Genomic DNA, 27,277 nt, shown 5'->3' on the forward strand with positions numbered 1-27,277 from the left:
CTTCAGTCCAGCTACTCTGAATCACTGAGCACCAAAGCCCCTTTACCATCGACAAGGTATCACGATTCATAGGAGGTATACACAGTAATAGATTGTTAAAACATTTAGTGAAGTACAAAGAAAATCCTGACTTAGCTGAAAAATGTGTTTCTGATTTATTGGTCTTTTTTAGCAGAAATAGTATTTTTTAAATTATAAAATAAACTAGTTCTACCCGCCACGCTTCGCTGTGGCACATTGTGGTTGCATGGATGAGAAATGAGAAACAAAACAAAGCATATTTTCAAAAGCAAGTTTCATAGAAGTTTAATTTTGCAATACTTGTGGATATACAATATTTTTTGTTTTTCCACTGTCTGCGTAGATATAAAGGCTATCTGGTTTGCCGACTCGGGAACACGCAACATACAGTTGCCCATGTGAGAAGCAATCCGCATCTAAATCTAAACCACACAATTCTAAAGATTGACCTTGAGCTTTATTGATTGTGATTGCAAATGCCAATCGAAATGGGAATTGCAATATTTTAAATTAAAATGGTGTATCGGTCGGGATTATGGGCATTCGAGGAATGAGGACATCTTCACCTTTGAAAGGTCCCGTTAAAATCGTTCCTTCCACTACGTTATTCATCAATTTCTTAACTGCAAGTCATGTGCCATTGCAGAGTTTTGGCTGATTAATATTCTACAACAGGATAATTGTCATTTTTTGATCGAACCGTTGCTAGAATCAATCTAATGAGGAATGTTTTCCCAGTTCCTCCTGGCGCATCCAAGAAGAAGGTCCCCCAACTTCGTCATTTATCATTTGCATTATGCGATCATAAATGCCTTTCTGTTCACGCGTTAATTTGGGAATGTTTGATTGGACATATGACTGAAGATCACCAATGTTGTAACTCTGTTCACGGCGTAAATCCACATCAAATGAAGCAATCGCAGCTCGGATGGGTGCTGGCATTCCCAATTGACTAAGAACTTTATTTGCAATAGCTAAGCACTTGTCTTCAATATATATCAATGCTTCGATGTAAATGCCTTCTATAATTTCCATTATCATATTGGTATTTTCTAGGCGTACTCTATGCACAATATCCTCAGCCATATGCGATCGATATCTTTCCCATAACTCTGTGGGAGATGAAGGGAAGCAAGCGATCAATATAATTGTGAATAATGTGCGAATTTGGTTTGGATGTGCAGTGTTGCACGCATCATTAATACATATATCCCACTGTTGGTCGTTTTCTAATAAATTCAGAGCTTGGTGAAAGGCACAGCTCAGTCAAGACACGATCACACAAAAGTACCTCGATTAAAGTGAATATTTAATTCAGATTGTATAATAATCTGAATCAGATGCAAGTGGATACGTTTTTTTTTTTTTGTTAATTAACAATGTAATTGGGAACAGGTATTGTTTCAATGTGACTGCAGTTGTCGTTAGCTAGTATGGCGAGTGTTCCCCTCGCTTCCGGCAGATGGTGCGGTTACTGGTACACAGCTGACCGTTAAAGAAACTTTTTTCTTGCGGTCGCGGGTATGTGACTGATGCGAAAAATAGATAAATACAATCTTTGATGCAGGTTATATATCATGCTACAATTTGAGCTCAATCGGTGCAGAACATTTTGAGTTTTTGAAGCGTACACAAACGAACTAAACATTTTTATATATAAAGATTTGTGGGCTGCGAAAAAAGCCCTTAAGTCATGCGAAAAAACACATCATTTTAAATGCTTACAAATTACAGAATAATTAAACGGCGTTGATTTCAGATGTTAATAAACTGCTAACGTAAGTAGAAGTTGTGCTGCTTCAGTGTACAACCTGATTCTCGAGTATGAATCTACTAATGAATTATGGTCTCCAAAGAAAACAAAACCCCGCAGGTCAATTGAGAAAAAGGTGAGATTTTGATAAAAACGCGATTCTTAAAAAAATTACACGAATTTGAATTCTTTAGAAATAGTTTAGCGGTGTATTATGTCCTTTGGAAGAGAATTCGGTTATTGTCTTCGACAACGCTTCTTATCATTAAACGAAAAGAATTCCAACCATGTTATAGAAAAACAATGATATCAAAATGTGGCTTAGTTCAAAAGGAATATTTTTTGAAGAGGTTTAAGTTAATGTTCAAACATTGCAAAGGGTTTCGTGTATTAAAAGTAATTATAGTCCATAAAAAATTGGTTTGACACACAATGCCATATTGGTAAGTCGTGTTTTTATTCGGCTCCTAAGAAATATGTTTGCCGGCCTCCGTGGCGCGAGTGGTAACGTCTCTTGACTCCGGTGGTTCAAAGTTGGAATCCTGGTCAGGCATGGCAATTTCATATGCTATAAATCATTCATATCATCATCTGAAGCAATGCATAACGGTGGTTTCAGAGGTTAGAAAAAACAACAAAAAACGAATACTTAGTTGTGTGGTTTCAGTGTTACTATTTGTAAATTTTGTTCTTTGCTTTTACATAGCAAAGAACGCTAAATGACCAAAAAAACGATTGTTTGGTCATATATATGTAAAAAAATAACCTAACAAAGAATTTTTTGGTCATTATGTAGGGATATTATTTTCTGTGTATTTGGTTATTTCGACTTTTTTTGTTTGCATAGTCTTAAGTCTATCTGGGCTATAAGAAAGTTGGGTGTTTTAATTTATTTACTGTAAGTCATCCTTCTTGGTGGCTTTTCTTTTTGTTTTGGTGTTTTTTTTTTTAATAAAATACGACTTTTAGCTGTTAAATATAATTCAAAGAGATTTGTTACTTAATCAGTTGTGATTTTGTTTACATTTGAAATGGCCATACGGGCTCTTTGTGATTGGTCGTTGTGTTTGACAGCAGCCATCTTGCATTGATCTGATTGGTTTTCCTTTGTTTACATTTCCATCTGATTTATTAGCCTCTTATTTATTAAAAAACTGTACAAATTAAAAATAGATAGATAGATTTATAAAAAATAGATGAAAACAATCTTTGATGCGGGTTATATATCGTGCTAAAATTTGTTTTTATCGTGTTTTTTTTATTTTATTACAATACAGATGTTTTAGCTGTTAAATATAATTCAAAGAAATTTGGTCGTTGTGTTTGACAGAGGCCATCTTGCATTGATCTGATTGGTTTTCCTTTGTTTACATTTCCAAATTAAAAATAGATAAATAGATTTATTAAAAATAGATGAAAACAATCTTTGATGCGGGTTATATATCGTGCTAAAATTTGAGCTCTACCGGTGCAGAACATTTTGAGTTTTTGAAGCCGTACACAAACGAACTTAACATTTTTATATATATAGATAATGAATAGAACTCTCTACTCTTGGATATATTTAAAAACTATAAAACTAAATATACTTTATTCTAATTAAAATAATTACTTTTTTTAAATAGATGTTCTAATCCCAATGGGGAAGATATCTTTGATTTACATGCTGAAAATGGGTTATCAAAAATTTTTAATTTAGAAAAAAAAATAACTACAATAATTCAGGTCAAAAATGTGCTACAAATAAATTACTGAAAAATTTTTACAACTTTTCTGTCTTCTAATTCAAACCATTTGCTGAATTAAAAGTAAGAAATTAAACATTTACTAATAAAAAAATGAAGATGGAAACATATTAAAACAATAACTTAATTAAATATTAAATTTACCTCTCCATGACAAGATATAACATTTTCCTTCTCTCTGACTAAACCATCAATAATTTTAGTTAAAATAATAGGAAGTCGATCCTTCATAGTTTTATAAGCAAAACTCCTGAAAAAGTAAACAAATATAGATAATATTAATATAATTATTTACCTTTATACAAACTAGATTTGTTAATAATGTACTTTACCAAAAAATAAAGAACACAAAATCCCAATGATAAAATTTTAAAACACCAAACAGTAAATTAACGGGCAAATATATTTATTTACAAAGTATTATAATTATTCTAAAGAAGAATAATTTGAGAAAATAATTGAAGAGCTTGCATTCAATGCTGTGAGAACTACATTATTACTATTTACTAGTTGTGAAACACTATACCACTTCTGGGGCAGACATTCTATCATAAAATCATGTGGTTTTTGTCTTTCACTTCTTTCATTATAAAAATAATTTATTTCTCTTTCTGTGTTGACATATTCAACTGCTTATCATAGTTGAATATTTTAATTACTTTAACATCCTCCTAATTTGTTTAAAAAATAATTAATCAAGGTATTTTTGTTTCCTAATTATATTTAACATTTACCACAAACTTAAAAAATGAGCTTGTTGATTTCTCTGTATGGTCAACAGTAAGGTAAACAAGTGTCAAATGGATCTTTATGTAGACCTACAAGTCTGTATCGAACCATATCTCACATCCTGTCCAGTTAATTAAGATGGCATCAGTACAATTTCCTTTCCATAAGGATATACCGAACATGATGAATGAAGTCACCATGGTAGACAAGCATGCAGCAGTAGGATGCAGAAAAAAGATTTGCAACTTTCCTCCACCAGCATTCCTGCTGCCAAAGTTCAGGACAGTGGAAGAGAGGACTATGAATTAACTTGTCAGGCTTAATCCACAAAGCAAAAGAGTTTTATCATGGGTATGTTGGAACACGCCCCATCATATTTAGTACAGCTGTTGCTATCTTGGTACAATAGCCCAGTTCCAACAGACTCATCAATGAGACAAAGCAGTTCTGCTGAAAGAGCAACTGACCCCATTGTAAAGTGACCTAGTAATGTGAGGGCACAGATGTAAGACTAAGACAAAATCAAGATAAACAGTCTGTTAATAAAATTTAATTAAACTTATTAATATGAAAAATAAAAATTATTATTTATATCCAAAACAGAAATTTATAAATATTTATTTACTGTATTTTTTGCGAAACTTAATGAATGATGGCGATGATGATTTTGTAAAACTTTCCCACTGGGATTATAAAATCTATTTAAAATCATTTAATTTTTTCTTAATTAAACATTTTCATAACCCATTTGCAACATATAAATCAAAGATATCTTCCAGTGGGATTAAATATCTATTTTAGGAAAAATTGATTAAAAACTAATTTTTTTACCCAACCAGAGCAGAGCTCGTTGCAAGTCCTGCATGTTCTGAACAAGAGCCAGCACTACCCCCTACCACAATGGGATAACACAGTAATGTTTCAACATTATTTCCATATCACTGGGAGAGCTGACAGCCACCCATAGTACTACTGGACACTAAGACAGTTTTCACCTACTCTTTTACATACATGTGTGAATTGCATTCTCTTCAAATGTCTCTTTAATGAACTGGATTATGGGTAGGCCCACACCACAAACTAACAGTAATAAAAACGACCAAATTACAACTTTTTTTTTTATACTGTGAGATAGATGAGATGTGATCTGTGAAATGGCCTTGCATGTTTAAAAAAAGAAAAAGGGCCAAAATTTTTACAAAATCATCATCATTAATTTTCATTTATACAATAAATAAAATAAATAAATAGATATAAATAATCTCCTCTTTGGATATAAATAGTATTTTTTTTTCATATTAATAACTAAAAGAAAACAAAGAACTTGCTAATTAGAAAGACCAACAATCAATTTATTATTTTTTAAAATCAGTAATTTTTTATATATTTCAAGTCTTATCTAATTTAATAAAACTATTGAATTATTTTATTATAATTAAAATCATCAGTGACCTAATGATAAGTAAATTTATTAATAAATTATTCATCAAACAATTTCAATTAAAATTCATTACTAAGTTTTAAAAACTCTGTATGAAAAATAAAATTCTCATCATAGTAAGTAATCTTGATTTTTCATTAAACACAATATTTACAGATGTACTCATCTACTGTACAAGAAAAAAGTACTGTAAAGTACAGAGTACTTTTTTTAAGTATCAGAAATTAGTGTTTCAATTATATGAAATCATTTGAAGCCTGACAGTAACACTAATGGCATTCTAAACAATCACCAACTTATTCCAAGCATAGACATGAAATAAAATTTCACAACTTGACAACTAGATTGTCTTAAAGTAACTATTTCCTTTACTCAATTCTTAAGGTCCAGACCTGTTTATTTTTAATTTATTATTTTTTTCACCTCATCTTTCTTATAGACAAACACACACACGCATGCACAGATTTCTAAAACTACAGCTGTTGTAAACAGTTAAATTTCCATAGTTGTTATTAAATATTAAAAAGAAAAAAATAATGTAGATTGAATATAAAAAAATAACAATAACTACAATTTTAGCATCGATTGTAAAAAAGGAATTTTTATAAATCATAAACATTGAACTTAAATATCCACAATTTAGGACAAAAAAATTGTTCTTCTCATTGCATACTATATCTTACCTCCTATTTACCTTGAAAATTAATAAGGAATAATCACCTAGTTTACAACCTATAATTTATCAGAATAAAGCAACTAAGTAATTAATAATTGGTGTCATCAATTAAATTTATTTATTTATTTTACTCATTAATAAATGTTGGATTAAAAAACGAATTGCTACATTAATCAGTTTTTAAAATGTAACTTGTAAAGAATAAAATTTAATGAAACATTTTTAAAGAAAAAAATCCTTTTCATAAAATACCCTATAACAAAAATCTTTTTTATAAATATACGAGCACAGTTAGGTAACTCTGACATCCATGAAGAATTGAACAGATGAACGTTAGGAGAGAAGCAGAAGCCAACTGCACTTGCTGTGATAAAAAAAAGTTACTATGAATACCATTGAATGTATTGTAGATATTCTACAGTTATTGTAGATATTCTACCTTTTGTGGTCATAGGATAGTTATGCTGCATTTACCACCTGTGTTTACCAGGTGTGTAAATATGAAACCAGAATTTGCCCATAGATGGCCCTAGCTGCTGCATCATTGGCGCCATTTTCTTTCTTTGACAGCTGACAAAGATTTTCAACTTACAACAATACAAGTTTCATACAACAGCATAATTTTAATTAGCATTGAAAATGTCGAATTTTGTAAACTCGACATTTGTGCTATGATTTGTGGACAGCACTTTCTGTTACCATTTAAAGAAAACTGCTGCAGAATCACATCGAATGCTTGTCAAAGCTTACAGTGAGCATGCTTTTGGTAAATCACAGTGCTTTGATTGGTCTAAAGATTCAAAAGTGGCGATTTTGATGTGAGAAACGAAGAACGTGGAAGACCGCTGAAAAAGTTTCAACACAGCAAATTGCAAGCATTGTTGGATGAGGATGATGCTCAAACGCAAAAACTACTGGATAAATTAAATGTAACTAACACTAGAAGCCGTATCTATACATTTGAAAGCCACAGGAAAGAACCAGAAGGGAAAATTGGATTCCACATGGAATGAATGAAGTACAGCAAGAAAACTGAAAAACCACTTGCAAAATGCTGCTCACCAGGTACAAAAGAAAGTGATTTCTCCATTGAACTGCGACAGGTGATGAAAAGTGGATATATTTCAAGAATCCTAAGCGTAAAAGATTATGGGTAATTCCAGACAAACCATCGACATTGATTTCAAGGCCAAATCGCTATGGAAAGAAGACAATGCTCTGTGTTTGGTGGGATCAGAAGAATGTGATCTATTATGAGCTGCTAAAACCATTAATACTGAACACTATCAACAACAAATGATCGATTTGAATCAAGATTTGTGTGAAAAACGACCAGAATATCAAAAAAGGCAACACAAAGTGATTTTGCTTCATGATAATGCACTACCACACATAGCAAAACTGGTCAAGGAAACAATTGAGGCATTCAGTTCGGAAATACTTTCACATGTGGCTTACTCACCAGAGTTGGCTCCATCCAGCTAATATGTATTTGCAACAATGGGACACGCACTTGGTGAGCAGCGCTTCACTTCTTACAAAAATGGCTTAATGACTGGTTTGCCTCAAAAGAGCAACAGTTTTTTTTTGGGTGGCATTCATACATTGTCAGAGAGAGGGAAAAATGTATAGCTAGCGATGTACAATATTTTGAATAAAATATTTTTTATCATTTTCAAACAATACATATATATTTTCCAATCAGAAATATCGATTTCATATTTACACACCTGGTAAAAAAATTACAGGACTGGAGGGAAAAGTGAACAAAACACAAACCTTTCTCAATAAAATTCTATACATTCACTAGTACAAAATTATTATGTAAATTAAAAATACAACTAAAAATAACTATAAATACTCACATAATAAACAAATTTCAATAACATATAAAATAAAACTTTAACAAAAATTACAACCACAAAAAACGTTCAATTTCCCAAATTTTGACTTTTTGAAGTTTATCAAATGAAAAACACTGTAAAAAATTTACTAATTAAATAATTTTTTGCCACCTTTAAAAAGTCTAAATATGAAGTATTTTTTAAAGCATCTACTTAACTGTAATTTGGTCTTTGGTCCTGTTTCTTTTTTCAGTTAGTTTTCATTTTTCTTAAATTTATTTAATTTTTATTATAAGTATGGTTATATAAAATTACCCATACGAAAATAGAGCAGTTTTCAAGCAACTTGCATCACGATAAAAATAAGAAAAACCCTGTTGCAGTAAGGGTAAGGGCATAAGAAGGGCGGATGGATTTCCAGTTTTAGTCAATCTTGAAAACGAACCCAAACACCCCAGATTTTGGCTTTAATTCCAGTTCCTGAAAATCGATTGACTTGAAAATCAATAGGGGCTGCTCCATTTCAAGGTTTACATGGCCCCACTAAGTTTCATAAAAATCTGTTAATATTTGCATTCGGTAGAAAAGACAAAAAATCTTACATATCTGACATACATACATACATACATTTGGTATGTATGTACATTTTACGTACATCTGGTCATGTATATAAACATGACCAGATGCAATAGCAAATTCCAGATTCTTTGGAAATTTGCTAAAAAGTATGCAGAAAACAACGTAAAGAGTACTATAGCGTTACTTTCTAGAATGAGAATATTATGTACCGTAATAAGTAATTTAATAACCCAATGAATTAGTCTAGAACTCATCACCAAAATCAGCTGTAAAACGTTCAGTAAAACATATCAAAATGTTCAGTAAAATGTTGGTTCTGATAAATTACATTGTATTTAGATTATAACTACTATATAAAAAAAAATTACAAAAATATATTTGATTACATATAAAAAATTATTTTTAAAAAAAGCATTTAACTAATATTAATATTAACATTAATTTAAAAAAAGGAAACAAATTAGAAAAACCTTCTAAAAAATAAGAATTAAATAAAATTGAGAATTTTAAACAAAAAATATAATATATTAACAAATATAAAAATGCGCTGAAAAGTAAAAAATAAATTATATAATAAATAACCAATAAATAAATGTAATAATTATTAAATTAAAAGTAATGAAAATATTTAGTTAAATAAAAGCGTGGCGCATAGCAATAAAATGCTAACCTCATGTACTTTGCGCATAGTGGAATATTAAGTGGCGGTGCAGCATCTTCCTGGACTGATTGACGCATGTTAACAGCTTCCACTTCAGAAAAATTTAACACTGTAAAGTAAGAAAAGGATCGTGTCATTAATTCAATGATTTTAAATAATTAATTGCCACACAAAAGGTTGGAAATTTTGATGAATTAATAACAAAACAAAGAAAAGAAATGTAATAGAATCCTGAACCCTTTTTCTTTAATATTATATTCCCATCTTTGAATATTTACCACCCATAACATTCTAAATTTTATGATCAAATAACATCCTAAATTTTGAACACCCTGTTTAATGTGTATACAAATAAATTTTTTTATGAATGATCTGTAATTTATGAATTATTCACTAGTTATTTTTTATATTTCGTATCATCACAGATTGACCTTAGCATTATTTCACAAAAATTCTTTATAAATGTACTAATAAATAACACAGATTCAAAATTTAAGTGCTATTGACAATTAGCAACTCTTTATAACATTACAAAATGATTAAATACACAAAATGACAGTAAAATTTAAATATGCTATGCAAAAGAAAAATGTTACAAATAACACATTTTATAAATCATAAGAATTGAATAATATTAAAATGGAATTATCCATCGAGGCAAGTAAGTAAATTTATTATTATAATACATAGAAAATAATACATTATACAGATCTCATCAGAAATGGGTAGATATAGGGGTTATGCTACTCCAGGATGAAAAAAGGAACTAGCCCATAATTTGCTTAAATGGATTAAAGTAAAACCTTGAAAAGAAAACCAAAGTACAGAATAGGAAATTAACCAAATAAATTAAAAGAAAAAACTACATCATGAGTATTCTATTTCTTAAAACATTATAACATACTACTCATTTAAATTCAAATTTTTTGAAGAACAAATTAAGCCAGATTAAGAATAAATAATTACTAATTTATACCTTAATTTAATGTTAAATTTTAAAACTAACATTTAAAGAATCTGAATTATTGTTATTTATAATCTTTCTATAGCAATGTAAATTTTTGATTTTTAATCTACTTTCTGATGTTACTTTTATAATATTAAAAACAGTTTGTTTTAAAATCATTTGGTTTAATCTTTATTTTAAGTATGAGTAAGCCTACAAAAAAATTTGCTAGTACAAAAAGAACCAATCAAAACAAATTAAAAAAAAATTAAATCTTGTTAAAATTAAACTAAAAATAATAAACAATTATGAAAAAAAAATTATAATTATTAAGCAATGAAGAGAAACAAGAACCACTATTGAGTGTGAGCTCAGCCTCTGTAATGTTAAAGAATATAACTATTTTAGTCAAAGTATTCAAATTAATTTTAAGTTTCGCATGAAAATATTTTATTATTAGAATTATTCCAGACAAATATATATTTGTGTTATAACAATCTGGATCTAAGTAATAACGGAAATAAATAAATAAAAAATTTCACTATAATTAAAAAAAAGTGACAATAATTATTTAAAGTTAATAACTTTTTTTTTGCCTTTGGGGGGGTGGGGGGGTTTAGGCATAACTCAGTCACCTCAGGGTGTCGTGGCAGCAGTCTCTGCTCTCCCTGTCTTACCGCCGTCAGGGGGCTTTCCCATTAGGGTCCCCCCCAGCCTCATAGGAACATGCCAACTTTCTCTTCCACACAGCCGATGCGCCCCTCCACTTGAGATCTACCCTTCCTAGCCCTGCGCTACAAACTCCAGACGTGCACTGCGCATGTCCTTTGCTGTTTGCAACTCCTCACAAGTCCTTTATGGCATCATCAGAGAGCTCCGACCCCCCACCCTTGCATGTGAGTGGACTAAAACACCCTAGGCATAGAGGCTATCTCCCTGGCCCTACACGTCGTCATGTTTCTTCCCCCTTTTTTAGAATGTACAAATTACAAAATGCATTACCATATACCCTTTGCCTGGCATGCAAAGTAGGCTAGATACTTTGGTCCTGCTTACCTGGCGTCTGATGTGCTGAGGCCATGCCCCCAACACCACCTTGAGCGACAACTTAAATGATACAATACTAATATACAACCATACAAGATAAAATTACATACTTCAGTATACACATCAATAATTACATGACAACCAGCAAAATGTGGAACATAATACTAACTGCATAATACGTATAATTCACGGCAAAAAAGTGTAACATCCAACTATACTACCCATAATATATGTTGATTAATAATAAACACCAAGAAATAATAAAAATACTCATTAAGTAATGAAGATAAAGTTACGCATCACGACAATGTCAGTCATATCCTGCCAACTACTTTGCAGCATAAACACAATATGATAGAGATAATACATTAATAATAGCATCTAATAACTTACACTTTACACATGTTAATAATATACAACAACGTGAAATAAGAAAATAATCACTAGCTACCCAGTCCAGATACATGCTTAAATCTGTAAACATGTAGTTGTACACTACAGTAGCATTAGAGCCGTATCCCACCAACTATTGTACAATGTAGCCACACATGTTAATTCAAAACAACACAAAAAGACAATACATTCTAATAGTAAACTACACACTTCCTACTTTAATAAAAAATATACAATATTACAAGATAATAAAATATCTATGATAATACTTAATAACATATAAATATACAGTATGGAGTTATACTTCATGACACATCAGAGCCATGTCCCACCAGCTACTATAATGTATGGCCATTCATGTTAATTCACAGAACACATGGTAAGGATAATGCATTAATAATAGCATCTAACGGTACACTACAGATCACATATATTGATGAAAGATTACAGCACCATAGGAATAAAAATACTTACCTAATAAATACATATATATAATCACAGAATTGTGTCATGAAAACATCAGTGTCGTGTCCTACCCACTGGTTTAGTGGGCAGCCGCACATGTCAATAAACAATATTCAATATAATATACAAGAAATGTAATCTGCAATACACAAATGCAATGACAAAATATAATACAATATACAAAGATAATTATACTACAATAGTCCTATTGAATGTTCAGTCCTGCAGCTCACACAGTCCTATCTTCCTGCAGTTACTACAACTCGTGGTGCGGGGAATGCATGTATTCAAGGAGGTTCCTCCACTGCCTTTGTTGCCAAGATGTGTTGGGCCAAGCTCGCCACCTCAGACCATCCTTCCTTCATGTGAACCATGTGCCCAATCATGTTATTCGGTGCAACCAACCCCAGGATCATCGTTCTTCTTTGTGCATCGGTCCACCTGACACAGTCGAACCATCTATACTGGACTGTGTCCTCCTCCATGCAATACCTGCATTCCGCTGATGTTCTGCACTTAAATTTATGCAGGTAGCAGCCAAACTCCCCATGGCCTATGAGCAATTGGGTGAGGTGGTAGTCAATCTCTCCATACCGACACCACACCCACTCCTTTACATTTGGGATTAGACGCCTGGTCCACTGGCCCCCCTCCCATCTTGCCTGCCAATAGTCCATGATCTGTGCCTTCACCCGTTCTTTCAAGACCCCGTCAAACCTGAGGCATCTCTCCTCCACCAACAGGTTAACTGGCGGAGATCCCACGATGACACAGATTGCGTCAGGAGACTGTCCTCTAAGCAGTTGTTCGCAGAAGCAGTCTCCTATGTATGGACTCCAGCATTCCTTTATACTTCTGTACTTTCACAGTCCTATTTCACTCTGGGGCCACATAAAGGTCAGATGTCACCGTAGTCATGATGACCTTCCTTTTCTTTTCCTTAGGTCCTGCTGTGTTGGCCATCAACCTAGAAACCGCTGACAAGAGGCATTCAGCCTTGGCCTTTGCCTCCACCACAAAGTGTCTGAATGAACGATTACTGTCCACCCAGACCTCTAGGTATTTCACCTTCTTCATTAGATGTAAAGAACCTTTCTATATTTTATTTTTCCTGTTTAGCCACCAGAAATTACTGTTCAGGTATTACTTCAGAGGATGATATATATATATATATGAGTGTAAATGAAGTGTAGTTTTGTAGTCTCAATTCGACCATTCCTGAGATGTGTGGTTAATTGAATCCTAACCACCGACGAACACCGGTATCCCACGATCTAGTATTCAAATCCGTATAAAAGTAACTGGCTTTACTAGTACGTGAATTCTGGAACTCTCGACTTCCAAATCAGCTGACTTTGGAAGACATGTTCACCACTAGACCAACTTGGTGGGTTGAAGAACCTTTACATCGATGCTGAGCCTTACATCTCTAAGCGGCCTTCTGCAAGCGAATACAAGGGCCTCGGATTTCTCCGGGGCGACCTGCAGTCCGTGGGCAGTCATTCAATCATGGACCCGTGATTGGATTAATTTTAATTAATTGGATTTAATTAATTAAATTTATAACCTCATCGGTTATCCATTTTTGGATTTTATTCTACGCCAAATGTGCGGTTTTTTAAATCTCGGATTAACAAAATTAGCTTTGGCGAAAAATTTATTACTTTCCAAATGGTCAAGCCTTCTGCCAATAACTTCAAGTAAATTTTCTTTTAAATTTACTTAAAAATTTGTCTTTGGAATTAAAAAATGTAATGTAACCCTCTTACTAAGGAAACAATTAATGCCATTGTCGGATATTTTTCTGCTAATAACTCTACAGTCATTTGCTGAACAGGCTTAAATCGGTGACGAGTATCCATTCTAAGGCATCCAAATAATGAGGAGCATTTGGAATTTCAGATATAGTAACAAATATAGTAATAAATCTTTTACTTCCAATAGTCTTTCCAGCATCACTAAAACAGAATTCCACCTGGTAGAGACATCCTGTTTAAGTTTTAATACAGGTTATCCAATGGTCATTTATTTATCCCTTAATTTGTTAGTTGCCGTAATTCTATGTTTAAAATGTGAAACAAGATACCTGCATTTTTTCAATAAATCTGAGAACTCTTTGCTCTTTTTAATAGCATCCTACACAGATAAATTAAGGGAATGAGCCACATACGGATGGTATGCAAATTTAAATGTTAATTAATCGAATTTTTTATATTACATCCATTGTCTGCAACTACTGTCGTCACTATTTTGTCGGCGATATTCCATTCTTCGAAAATTGTTTTTAAGATAGAGCGGATTGTCATTCCCGTATGAGCAAGTAATATTTCGCGAGTTGCGAATACAGTCAAATGCAGTTTGTTATTGTGTATAAAATGACTAGTCACTGTAACAAACGATTTATTGTCATCGGTAGTTACTGAAATATGTTTTATTAAATTTAACATTTTTTCCGATATTTCAGAGTAAATTTGTGGAAGCATTGTTATTCCTAATAGGTGGCGTATACAGCGGTTGCAATTTCCTTGCATATTCTAAGAAACCAGGATTTTCAACCAATGATAAAGGGTGGAAATCAATAGCTACTATTTTAATGATGCATCTATCAATCGCAGTTTTTTCTGCTACAGATAGTTCTTTGTCATAACGTCAAAATAAACGTAGATGTTTTTTAGGCGGAGTTATATTTACTTTATTAAATGAAATTTTACTACCTAGTGCTTCGGCTTATGATGTGGAAAAAGTAGGATTTGCTATTACCGGTACTGTGCGTTGGTGAGGTAGATGAATCGATGAAGTAGAAGTTTCAGAAGTTTTTCCTCTTTCGTTATTATTATTATCATCATCATCATCTAATTCTTCATTTAATTGTAAGTAATTTTTCCGTTTTCAGTGCTCTTTTAGGTTTGTAGTATTGTCGAAAAGTTTAAATGTTTTTTGCAAATTTTACAAGAAACACTTTTTGTCTTCATTTTTAGTAAAAAAAATGTCCAAATGATTGATGATTTCCCACCGGTTTCATAATTTTACTCTATAAATACAATTAAATATGATAGTTTCTAAAAGACTAAATTATAAACGAAAAATAATGACTCAATAGTCTCTAAATGAATAAATTCTATTAAGTAATAACTCCTAAAATGCTAAAATAAACACAAAATTCTGTAGACTGAATCCAAAAACAAAATTCAAATAGGGCTATTATTTAACACTGAATGAACTATAACAAATAACATCATACGAATTAACGCAAGATTTATAAACAAAAAACAAAGATAGAAAAATATTAGAGTGAGAATGAGATAATAATTCAAATAAAATCAGTGCATTTGCAGAAAATAATTTTTAGGGAGGGATTAATTGCGGCGCCAGTAACCGGTAAACAAACATAATTTATGAGATGATCTATTAGCAGCTATTAAAGTGTAGTCAACTAATAAGATTATTCAATGTTTGTACTTGTGAAAAAAAATTAGTAATATTCATATTTCAAATGAATCACTCGATTGTTTAAATCATTCGATTACTAATATCTGGATTATTAAAATCATTTGATTTTGTCATCACTATTCCGAACTTAATAACTTATGTTGAAGATAACTTTACTTTAATTTTACCCCTGTTTGGACCAGTGGAGGTTTTACATATATAAAACATAAGATTGTTTCACGTTAAATTTAGAATTCTGAATTAAAACAGGAGAGTAGTGAAACTCCTTTTGATTTTTATGAACATACACAAAAATTATAAATTTGCAAATGTTTTAATTTAATATGTAAAGATGTTAGCGGAATATTAAGAGGCTTAAATGAACCAAGAGGATCACAAATGCGAACAAAAAAATCCTAATTCTTTGTTAGAATCATTAAGTACGTTAACTAATAATTTCCAATTTAAAATAAGTACAATAATAATAATCGATTTGTAAATAAAACGTTATTGTAGAGCTACTAGCGAATCATTTCGAAGAAGCCAAGATGGGTAACCACGATGAATATTTTAGAATGCATAAAACAAAACTTGAGGGTCTACTTAATTTCACAACCGAAATAAATTATTCATATAATAAACCTTTTAAAATAGAACTTGTGAAAGCGTTTGAGAAAGCCGTTAACATAGCTGTTGGTCCGGATGAAATTCATTACGACATGATCAGGCAGCTGAACACCACTGCAAAACGTAGATTGTTAGAAACTATATAATCAAATATGGCGGAATGGAATGCACCCGCAGCGGTGGGGAAAAAGCATATATTGTCCTAGTTCCAAAGAAATATAAAATTTGACAGATCCCAATAGTTACCGACATGTTTATTTGATGTACGCTATGGGGAAAATATCTGGAAAAAATGATAAATAATCGACTCGTTTGGATATTAGAAAAAGAAAATATCTTATCCTCACATCATGCAGATTTTCGACAATACCACTCTACCACTGATCAAATGATCGACTTAGACAACATCATATATATATATATATATATATATATATATATATATATATATATATATATATATATATATATATTTAACAGCTTTATCACAAGAAAACATTGTGCCAGAGTTTTTTTTGATCTGCAGAAGGCATTCGATATGACCTGGCGACATTTCCATGTCGCCAGGTCAATTGCCACGAATGGGGCATTCGTGGCAATCTGCCAATTTTACTCGACAACTATATGAACGACCGTACTTTCCAAGTACGCGTCAACAACGAATATTCATCAGAAAAAATATTGGAAAATGGCATATCACAAGGTTCGCCGTTGAGCGGTACCTTGTTCACGATCGCCATCAATAAACTAACATTAGCCGTTCCAGCAGAAATCAATAAAAGTGTCTACGTTGATGATCTGGCAATCGTGTATGCCAGCAACGCTACAGCTATGGTGAAGTGCAAATTGAAACGAGTGATAAACGCCCTCAATGAAGTTGAGGAATAATGGATTCAAATTTTCACCAGAGAAAACGTAAGAAGAGAATTCCTTACCGAAATCCCGTTGTGACTATCAACGACCATCCGATAGAATATAGGGATAATGTGACATTTTTAGGTCAGTTACTGGATAACTCCCTTACACTGAGATTACATACACACACAGGACTTGAGTGATAGATGCAAAACGCCCTAAACATTATTAAATGTTTATCCAACACCAACCGGGGCTCAGATGAAGAAATACTATTGAGGGTGTATAAAACATTGGTTCAATCGAAACTCGACTACGGATGTATTGTATATTCATCCGCTAGGAAGTCGCATTTAAGAATGTTAGACGTAATGCATAACACCGGAATAAGATAAGCGACAGGCACATTCTGTACAAGTCCGTCACCGGACTTGTACAGAAGGCGGTATCTAAAGTCACTACATTGTAGAAGAGAGATCCTATTGGTAAGATATGCAGCAAACATGTGGACCTTTCCTACCCGTATAAATAATAAAATATTCAACAATCATCCTTTGGCTGCATTATATGAACAATGTGCTACCTATTCCAGAACCAGCCGAAATAAGGTATCACAAATTGACAAGAAAATATGAAATTACTTTACTAGAAACATTAGCAATTACTACAAGCGAAATACCGCCACGGCTTTTACCAGCGATAAACACAAGACTGGATCTCTCTCGGGAAGAAATAAAAAAGAAAACAGCAGTAATCCAACAGGAATTTTTATCAAACGTCAGTACTTACGAAGAATACATTAAAATTTATACTGACGGTTCTAAAACCAAACATAGTGTAGGTTGCTCCATTTATGTAAATGGAGCCCATTTTTGGAAACTGCCAGATATGGCCAGTACGGCAGAACTTATTGCCATACAGCAAGCGCTTCGCTACTCGGAACAATACTGTGAAGAAAGAGTGCTAATGTTCCAACTCTCTAAGTGCATTGACTGCAATTCGAGACATTACGAACGAATTATTATCGAAACATTAAGGACGTCCTTATTGCACACATCTATTCATTTTGTACGTTTTAAATCAACGAGGACAGCGATGTGTATTTGTATGGACTCCAGGGCATGCTGGTATTGCAGGGAATGAAAATGCAGACGAAGCTGCCAGACAGGCGAATCTGTGATAACTTGGATGTAATTCCTGTACGAGTGGCAGATATTAAAACTTGTCTAATACAATAAGAACCAGGTAGAGTACTGATTGTAGAAGAAGGTGATTTAGAAGGTTCCGGTTGCCCTACGGGTGCTTAAATAAAATAAGGGAGGCAAAAAAAGGAAATATTGGTATTGTGGAGGCATTTTTTTCATTTAATTTTTTGTGTTTTATTTACCTTTAATTTTATCGGCCCTTTACACCCTGTAAGTGTTTTCAGTATTTGTGTTTAAATGTTCTGTGTATTTTGGTGTTTTTAAATAAAACGTAAGGGCCCTTTACACTCTTACATATGACGAACCTGATAGCAATCTAAACATCTTTTAAAGAATGTGACGACGGCTAATGATGCCTTAAAAGTCGATGCGCATATAAAAAAAAAAATATGATAAAAATAAAAAATTTAACAGACAGGTAAATTTAAACCAGGTTTTAGGAAAGAAAAATCGGAACAAAAAATCGTTAGACCCTAGGAAAAATATTTTTGAAGTAAATAGAATTAATGCTGATAATGTTGAAGATGAAGACAATGAAGTAGAAAATTTTAATTTGCCAAATAAAACTATTTTAGGAAATTTTGAGATTAGTAAATTTTTCCACAATTTTGAAGATGAAAATAATTAATTAGGTATAGGTAATGTATCAGACGAAGAAACGGCCTCGCATTCCGTTTATTTAACAGATAATATTAATCTCCCTAATGAATTTAGTTGATTTAGAGGACGAAAATGAGTTAAATGAAGAATTTTTGACATTTTTTTTTGTGGGAAGAATTTTTTTGTGGGATACGAGCCGCGGAACAGATTAATACAGATACAGAACCAATAAATGATTATAATAACTGGCCAATGTATAGTAATAATACTAATAATAATACAAAAAAATTATAAAAATAAAATTAGGCGTAAAAGGAAAAATAGGGCCGCTAGGAAAACGAAAAATAATTTTAATAATGATATTAATTTCGAGTAAGTGAACTTGCACCGTGAGGACGTATGGTTGTGCTGCTCCACGATTATAGTGTTTTTGACTAGTTTTTCGGCTTTTTCTTGGATCGGACGATAGGGATTGTACGACAAGTGTTCACTGGACGTGTTTTTAAATTTTTATGATTTTGGTTAACGTACGGATTTTTTTATTGTGATTTTTTTTATTATTGCCACAAGCAATACGTGATTATTCGGTTATCTTCAGCCGATAACAGATAGCATATCAGTAAGCGGTAATATAACTATTAACGTTAATAGATAACATCGGTAAGTAAATAACTTATTTAACTTGAATTTATTTAAAAAAATTAAATAATTAAAAATCCAGAGTGTTTCTGAGATGACGAGTCCTCTGTTTATGTGGGTGTGTTACCCAGGAATTTAACCTTTCGGTTCCAAAAGAAAAGATGGAAACCGAGGCGGTGTTCAAAAGAACCTCGAAGACGGCTAGGTCACCTAGCGTGACACCATCTACAAGTCTCGGAGTTGTTTCCATGGCAATAAATTGAGACCTCTAAACCGAATGTAGGCACGAGAAAACGACTTAGGAAGGACAGTACAGACACGGAGCCTAGAGTTAGAAATCTTAATGAATGAGGTCGAGGCCTTAGCGGACATGATTAACGCTAATCCTTCAACCAAGAAGACGATCAAAGATTCGGTGATTCGTCTTCAAAGTTATGCCAAGGATTTAGCCGGCTGAGGAAATCACCAGAGTAAGATCTACGGAAGACAAACAAATTCAGACAGCCAGAGCGGATCGGGTGGTGCTTAGGGAGATCCTGACATCTGGTTCCGCTGACAAGCTCAAGGAAGTTATTGATAAAAGGCGGCTTGCTGAATACCAGGAAGTACCTGTCCACCATTAAAGCGCTTGGAGCCTTAATTTAAGCCATATCTCTCGGTTAGCTTCCTACAGCAGCGTGTCGGGATCGGTCCTCGAGCCAATACTTTGGAATGCGGCGTACGACGGCCTTCTGCGCGTGAAGTTACCGGGGGGCTCCGAGATTATCGCGTACGCCGACGATTTGACCCAGTTGGTAGCTGCAAATACAGAGGACAGAGATGAAGAGTTGGCCAACGAAGCTATAAGGAGAGTCAGTGGCTAGCTCAGAGAAAGGAGGATGGAGCTGGCTCCCAATAAGATGGCGGTTGGAAACTTATTTTATATAGATTTGTACTGTGATATACGGCCTCGGCCTGGAGGTCAGTTCGAGAAATTAAGAGGAGCTGCGAGCTATTACAGTCATTCCAGCGTAGACTGGCGATAGCGTCAGCTACGGCATACCGAGCAGCATCCGGGGCAGCGGTCGAAGCGGGGCAGTAATAGCCGCTGTGCCACCGATCAGTCTCAGAATTAATTTCATTTGCAGAATTCACGATAGGGTTCCAAGGCAAACCAAATAATGCTGGAAGAATGGCAGGCGTCCTGGGAAGCCTCAACTAAAGGAGCGTGGACCAGGCATCTGATTTCCCAACTTGAACCCTGGGCCCGGAGGGAGTGTGGGGGTTCTCATACTTCTTCAACACAGTTCCTCTCGGACCACAGGGGATTTGGAGCATACCTAAACAGGCTCAAAAGAAGATTCTCACCTGACTGTATATATTGTGGAGCGAAAGATATTCCGGAACATGTGTTCTTTGTCTGTAGCAGATGGAATGCTTTTAGGGTCTCGTCTGAACTAACCAGCTTAACACCGGAAAATATGATAGAATTTATGTTGAAAGAAACTAGGCAATGGGAACTGGTATCAAGTTTGCTAGCAAATATTCTCAGTACAAAGGAAATAGATGAGAGAACTGGAATGCTGGTTGACTGAGGTGGGTACTCAGTAGGATTTCTACAGTGCCGCCAGCGAAACGATAGTTTCTGGGAAAAGTCCTCTGAGAGAGGCAGAAGAGTACGACCGGAGGACAAAGGTATGAAGGACAGCTTCCCGCTGAGCTGTCCGCTGGTCCACGCTTGCGTGGACGGTGATGGTATTGGCACACGGGGACTCTGAATCCCCTGAGTCCGAAGGCTCCCGCTGGGGTCTTGGTAATGCTTCAATGCCAGTCTGGGCTCGAACAGGGGGAGTTGGTAAGTGGGTTTAGATTTAGTTGGTAGGGCGCAGGAGCACATATGCACTTTAATTAACACCTTGCGGAACCTGTGGCGAGTTTAACACTGCTCCTTATGGGGCGTACGTAATTGGTATTCCCCCTCCTCACAAAAAAATAAAAACAAAATTATATTAAAAATAATGAAATGCAGGATAACACAAAAAACAATTTAATAAATAAAAATGTTAAATTAGAAATAAAGCATTCTAATACAAGTAATAAAGTGAAGACAGAACACACAGCTGTTAACAGTAAAACTATTAGTAAATGAAGAATAATAATATTAAAGAAAGAAGCACGTACTACGGGTAACATTAAAATTCCTGTAGATATAAATAATAATAATAATGGAAAATTTATACAATTCCCGAGTAATAATTATAAGAGTAATAAAGACAGGAAAGGGAATATAATGATAATGTTCATTTATACTTCTATACTAATATTATAAAGTGGAAAGATTTGTTTGTTTGTACTGAATAGGCTCCGAAACTACTGGACCGATTTGAAAAATTATTCTTCCATTAGAAGCCGACATTATCCCTGATGAACATAGGCTACTTTTTACCGCGTTATTTAAGCAACATATTTTAATTTTTCTATCTTTGTAATTCAGTAACTAGCAACTGTCCGTCGTCGTCGTGTCTCTCTTGACGCTAGCGTCCCCACCACCGCCTGCCTCTGCACCCTCAGCCCCGTCAATACACCGCTCGGCTAGCTAGGCAGCAGCATGACCTAAGCGTCACTGCGGTGCGGGAGGGGAGTCAATGTCACAAAATAAAGTGCCGCGCGGCTCATTCGCGCGGTCGGCTTCCTACGCAGCGGTTGTGTGCGATATTGAATATTTTTCCTTGAAAATATTTTGATTTTTTTCAAGGAAAAATTCAAAATATCACCACTTCATATACAGGCTAATTCCTATTCAACATGTAAGCAAATAATTTAGTATTAGTTGAAGTAGTATTTAGTTTTTTTTATCATTTCAAAATGCCCAAAAGATTAAGATCTCAACTTTCTAGAAATTTACAAGCTAGGGCAATAAAAATACGTCGTGATAGAGAATCTCCATCAGAAACTGAAAATTAATGAATTTAATTAATATTAAAAAATTTTAATTTAATCAATATTAAAAATACCTAATTGAAATAGTAACAAAAAAGATTTTAATATCCTAGCTTTTATTTAGGTATCTCTTTTTTAGTAACCTCCTATGCAAAATAAGGGTGTATATGTGGTGTATATATGTATATGTATCTAAATAAAAATGTGAAAATAAACATAAAACAAAAAAACAAAAAAAAAAAAACACTTAAGAGAATAAAAATAGGTGAATAGAATAGTAGCTGGATACAAATAATAAAATAATCATCAAATTTATTATATCCAAACCTTCTAATGTACTCTTTTTTAGTAACCTCCAGCGCAAAAAGAAGGGTGTATGTATTATGTAAATAATTTTAAAAAAAACGAAATAATACATAAAACAAAAAAAAACAAAAATACTGAGAGAATGAAAATAGGTGTAAGTATATAATAGTAGCCATAGGTAAGCACAAAAAAATTACAAATATAACAAAAATATTTGTACTGTAGATACGCGCATAACTCTGAACGACTGCAACAAATATCTTATTTTTTTAAATGGGTACACCAACCGTGCGAAGCCGGGCCGGGCAGCTATATTCAATAAATTAAGTGATTCCGACGCGGACGAAGTCGCGGGTTACAGCTATGTATCATATAGTCGTTAATTTTTGCGAATTAATTTTCACAATGAAGTACTATTTGTAACGATTGAATAAATTCCACACGGACGAAGTCGCGGGCCACGGCTATTATTTATATTTTTTAATTTTGATATTTTAAGGGGTGCGACAGTGTACGGGGTGTTGAGCGCGGTGGCTCAACCAACACAACCACTGTTAATGTATGTGCGACGCAACTGGCTACACCCGCTTCCAGTTACTTGACTAAAAACCATAAAAGAAAAGTGATTAAAAACCTTTTAAAAAAATGGAAAACGAAGTATGGTCACCTCTAAGTGGTGTTTGTTGATAATAAATATAACAAAAATAGTGGAATACCCGTCAGACCTTTTCTTTCTTTTCCTGTTTAGCCTCCGGAAACTACAGTTTAGATAATACTTCAGAGGATGATATGTATGAGTATAAATGAAGTGTAGTCTTGTACATTCTCAGTTCGACCATTCCTGAGATGTGTGGTTAATTGAAATCCAACCACCAAAGAACACCGGTATCCACGATCTAGTATTCAAATCCGTTTAAAATAACTGGTTTTACTAGGACTTGAATGCTGGAACTCTCGAATTCCAAATCAGCTAATTTGGGAAGACGCGTTCACCACTAGACCAACCCGGTGGGTTATACCCGTCAGACCTGGCGATGTTGTGTCACGTGTCTGCCTGTCAGACGTGAATGGCATAGAGTTTGGAGTGGGTTAACCACAAAACTTAACGCCGTGAAAGACTCTCCTTGCAAGTGGACCACTCCACTTCCGTTCAAAACGAGAGAGCTGGTTGTTATAACACAGTTGCGAATAGAACATACGAACCTAACCAGTTATATGCTGACTGGCGCCAATGAACCAGTTTGTGAGGGATGTCAGCAACCGTTGACAGTCAAGCACTTATTGGAGGATTGCATCGTACATCGCGGTCTGCGTCATCAATTCGAAATAGGAGGAATAAAGAGAATTTTTAGAAATGAGGAATATGCTATTAAAGACTTTCTGCTTCTTCTTTATACGGCTGGACTCTTCTATTGTATTTGAATTTAATTTTCGGAGGCATATCTTCGACATATACTCTGTGTCAAGAGCGGATAGTTAGATTTTCCTTTTCTGTTTTATTTTTAATTTTTTTTTTTGGGACCCATTCAGGTGTGTAAACTTTATCAACGTGTGTGCACTTTTATTTTTTCTTCAGCTACTTCATGCTTTTCAGTGAATGGTATCGTTTATTCGTAATTTTTGTTTTGAGAACTGACAAAGGCCAGTGATCTTGGCAATCGATGCCCAATGACAAAAAAAAAATTTGTTAATAATAGTAATAAATGTAAATTGTCGCAAAATGTGAATAATTATAATTGTATATTGTAAAATATTACTGACGAAGATAATAATGTAATTAATAATTATTGTAAAAGAAGATATAGAAATAAAAAGGGAAATAAAATAAATAATATTGAAATGTTGCCAAAAATAACTGAATATGACAAGTATATTATTGATTGAGAAAATATATAGTGATGATGATGATGACGACGACAATGATAATAATAATAGTGCTATAAAAGAAACTAATAATAATCATTTATTGCCAAATAACAATAAAGATAGTACTGAAATAAATACTAATATTAGTGAAATAATTACGAAGGATATTTTAAAAAATTTGCCAAAATCCGATGAGGTTATATTCAAAAAAAATAATAGAAGTGTTAGGAAGAAATATGACGGAAGTAATAGGAAAACTATGCCGAAAATAAGCAATGTTAATAACTATATTATTGATGTGAATAATGTTTAATACATGGGATTATAAGTAATAATAGAAAAATGTTCCTGAAAAATATGAGATAATGAAGATAATGTTAAAATGAAGAATGGAGTTAATGAAACTATAGTTAAGATTATTATTAAGCTGCCGAATGATATTGAAGGAAATATTAAAGATCATTAAATAAAAAATAAATGATTATGATATTGAAGATGATGATTATGGTAATAAATATAATAAGGTTATTGAATATGAAGTTAACAATTGACAATGAAAATGATGTTAATAAAGAAGACATTAAATATAATAAGAAGAATATTAAGAATAAATCATCAAAAAATAAGAATGTAAGAATAATAAGTGTATGTCGTCGAATATTATTAATGAAGAAGATAAAACTGATAATTACAGTAAATGGAATTATGGTAATAAGAAAAGAAATTAATAAAAAAAAGTTAATAATAATAAAATTTTGCCAGATAATAAATACAATATTAGGAAAAATAAAAGTAATAATATTATGAATAAATTTAGATTACACAAAAATTGAAATGAAATTGTTATTGATACCCTTAAAATCGCTAATCTTTTTAATGTTTATTTTATAAACGTAGCTGATAAGTTAAGGTAACTTAATGACACATCTAACCATAATAACTACAAAATATATTTTAATCATAAAAATGTAACCAACTCAATTTTTTTACAACCAGTTATAAGTTGTATTGGTGAAAAACTGTTATATCTTAAAGAAAAATAGGTCACCAGGAATAGATAACATCAATTCTGATTTAATTAAAAAAGTGTTTATTAATATTAAAGAAGTCTTAACATACATTATTAATATAAGTCTTGAGACCGGCAAATATCCCGATGATCAAAAAAATACGCTTGTTATTCCATTGCATAAAAAAGGCCCAAGACACAAGTTACTTAATTTACACACCTATTTCTTTAGTTTCAACTTTTACCAAAATTTTTGAAAAAATAATCAAATTTCAACTCCTAACATTTTTAAATAAAATAAACTTTTTTTGGTAAAAATCAATTTGGATTTTTAGAACAGCGTAATATGGAAGATGCACTTTTTTGTTTCGTTTCTTCAGTTGTGAAAGGACTAAATGAAGGATGAAAAGTCAGTGGCCTTTTTCTCGATATAACAAGAGCATTTGATATGCAAGATCACAGTAGGTTATTACAAATAATGTGGAATTGTGACATTGGAGGAGTGGCTTATCAGGTAGGAAACAGATTAGATTAGTGACTGGGGTTTTGTTAAAACTGGGGTACCTCAAGGAACCGTGTTAGGCCCAATTTTGTTTCTCATATATATTAACAGCTTATGTGATGGAAGATTTAACAGTAAAAAAATATTCTTTGCAGATGATACTGTGTTATTTTATCACGGTACATCTTGGTTAGAAAATAAAGATGCTATAGAAGAAGATTTACTCAAATGAAGGTTATGGTTCTATAAACACGAAATGATTCTAAGCACTCAAAAAATAAATTACATTAATTTCTCTCTAAGAAAATCTCAAGACTCTTTTAACTCAGTACTTATGTGTCTGCAGTGTCTCGTTTCATGCAGTGCATGCCAAACATGTTCCTCCATACTTACAGAATTTTCTACAAAATATTTGGGTATTCTAATAGATGAACTCTTCCGGAAACTCCACATACACAGCTTAACGAAAAAGTTAAATAAAACCACAAGAATTTTTTATTTCCTAACTAATCTCTGCACTCAAGAGATCAGTAAAGCTTTATTTTTCTTTGGTACAAAGTAGATTAGATTATGGATTAACTTGTTATGGAGCGGCTTTTGAGACAAACTTAATTCCTATTGCTAACATACAAAAAAAAATTATTGGAATAATTGCAAAAAAACTCAAGCTGAATGTTCAAGACAAATTTTTTTTTAATTTAAATATCTTCCTACAACAACATGTGTATGTATATAAAGTTTTAAATTTGTTTTACAAAAGAGGTGGCAGCAAACCAAAAGAAAGAAATATATACCGACAACAGTTGAAGTCTAGGCACGACTTTCACATGCTAAAATCAAATTTCACTACATTTAATAGATTTTACACATATTTTTCCCCAAAAATCTTTAATAAATTGCGTATATTTATCAAAAACTCTCTAAACATTAAATTATTTAAAAGAAATTTGAAAAATTGGTTATCAGCACTGTATAGTGTAAAGAGTGTTTATCACTAATATTTGTATTCTAATGCTATAT

The 27,277-nt window shown here is 32.9% G+C and overlaps 1 protein-coding gene across 4 annotated transcripts in view; it reads right to left on the minus strand.

Moving 5' to 3' along the window:
- LOC142319323 (damage-control phosphatase ARMT1-like) overlaps positions 1-27,277 on the minus strand; it is a 73,300-nt gene that overhangs the window by 33,465 nt on the left and 12,558 nt on the right. For all 4 annotated transcript variants that reach the window (XM_075356485.1, XM_075356486.1, XM_075356487.1 and 1 more), the window contains exons 2-3: positions 9,459-9,558; positions 3,664-3,769 (exon numbers count right to left, since the gene is read on the minus strand). In XM_075356485.1, the coding sequence (XP_075212600.1) occupies positions 3,664-3,769; positions 9,459-9,526 (174 nt within the window). In that variant the 5' untranslated portion in view covers positions 9,527-9,558. The remainder of the gene's footprint in view (positions 1-3,663; positions 3,770-9,458; positions 9,559-27,277) is intronic.

The sequence above is a fragment of the Lycorma delicatula genome, chromosome 2 (genome assembly GCF_047948215.1).
Source record: "Lycorma delicatula isolate Av1 chromosome 2, ASM4794821v1, whole genome shotgun sequence".
Taxonomy (NCBI): domain Eukaryota; kingdom Metazoa; phylum Arthropoda; class Insecta; order Hemiptera; family Fulgoridae; genus Lycorma; species Lycorma delicatula.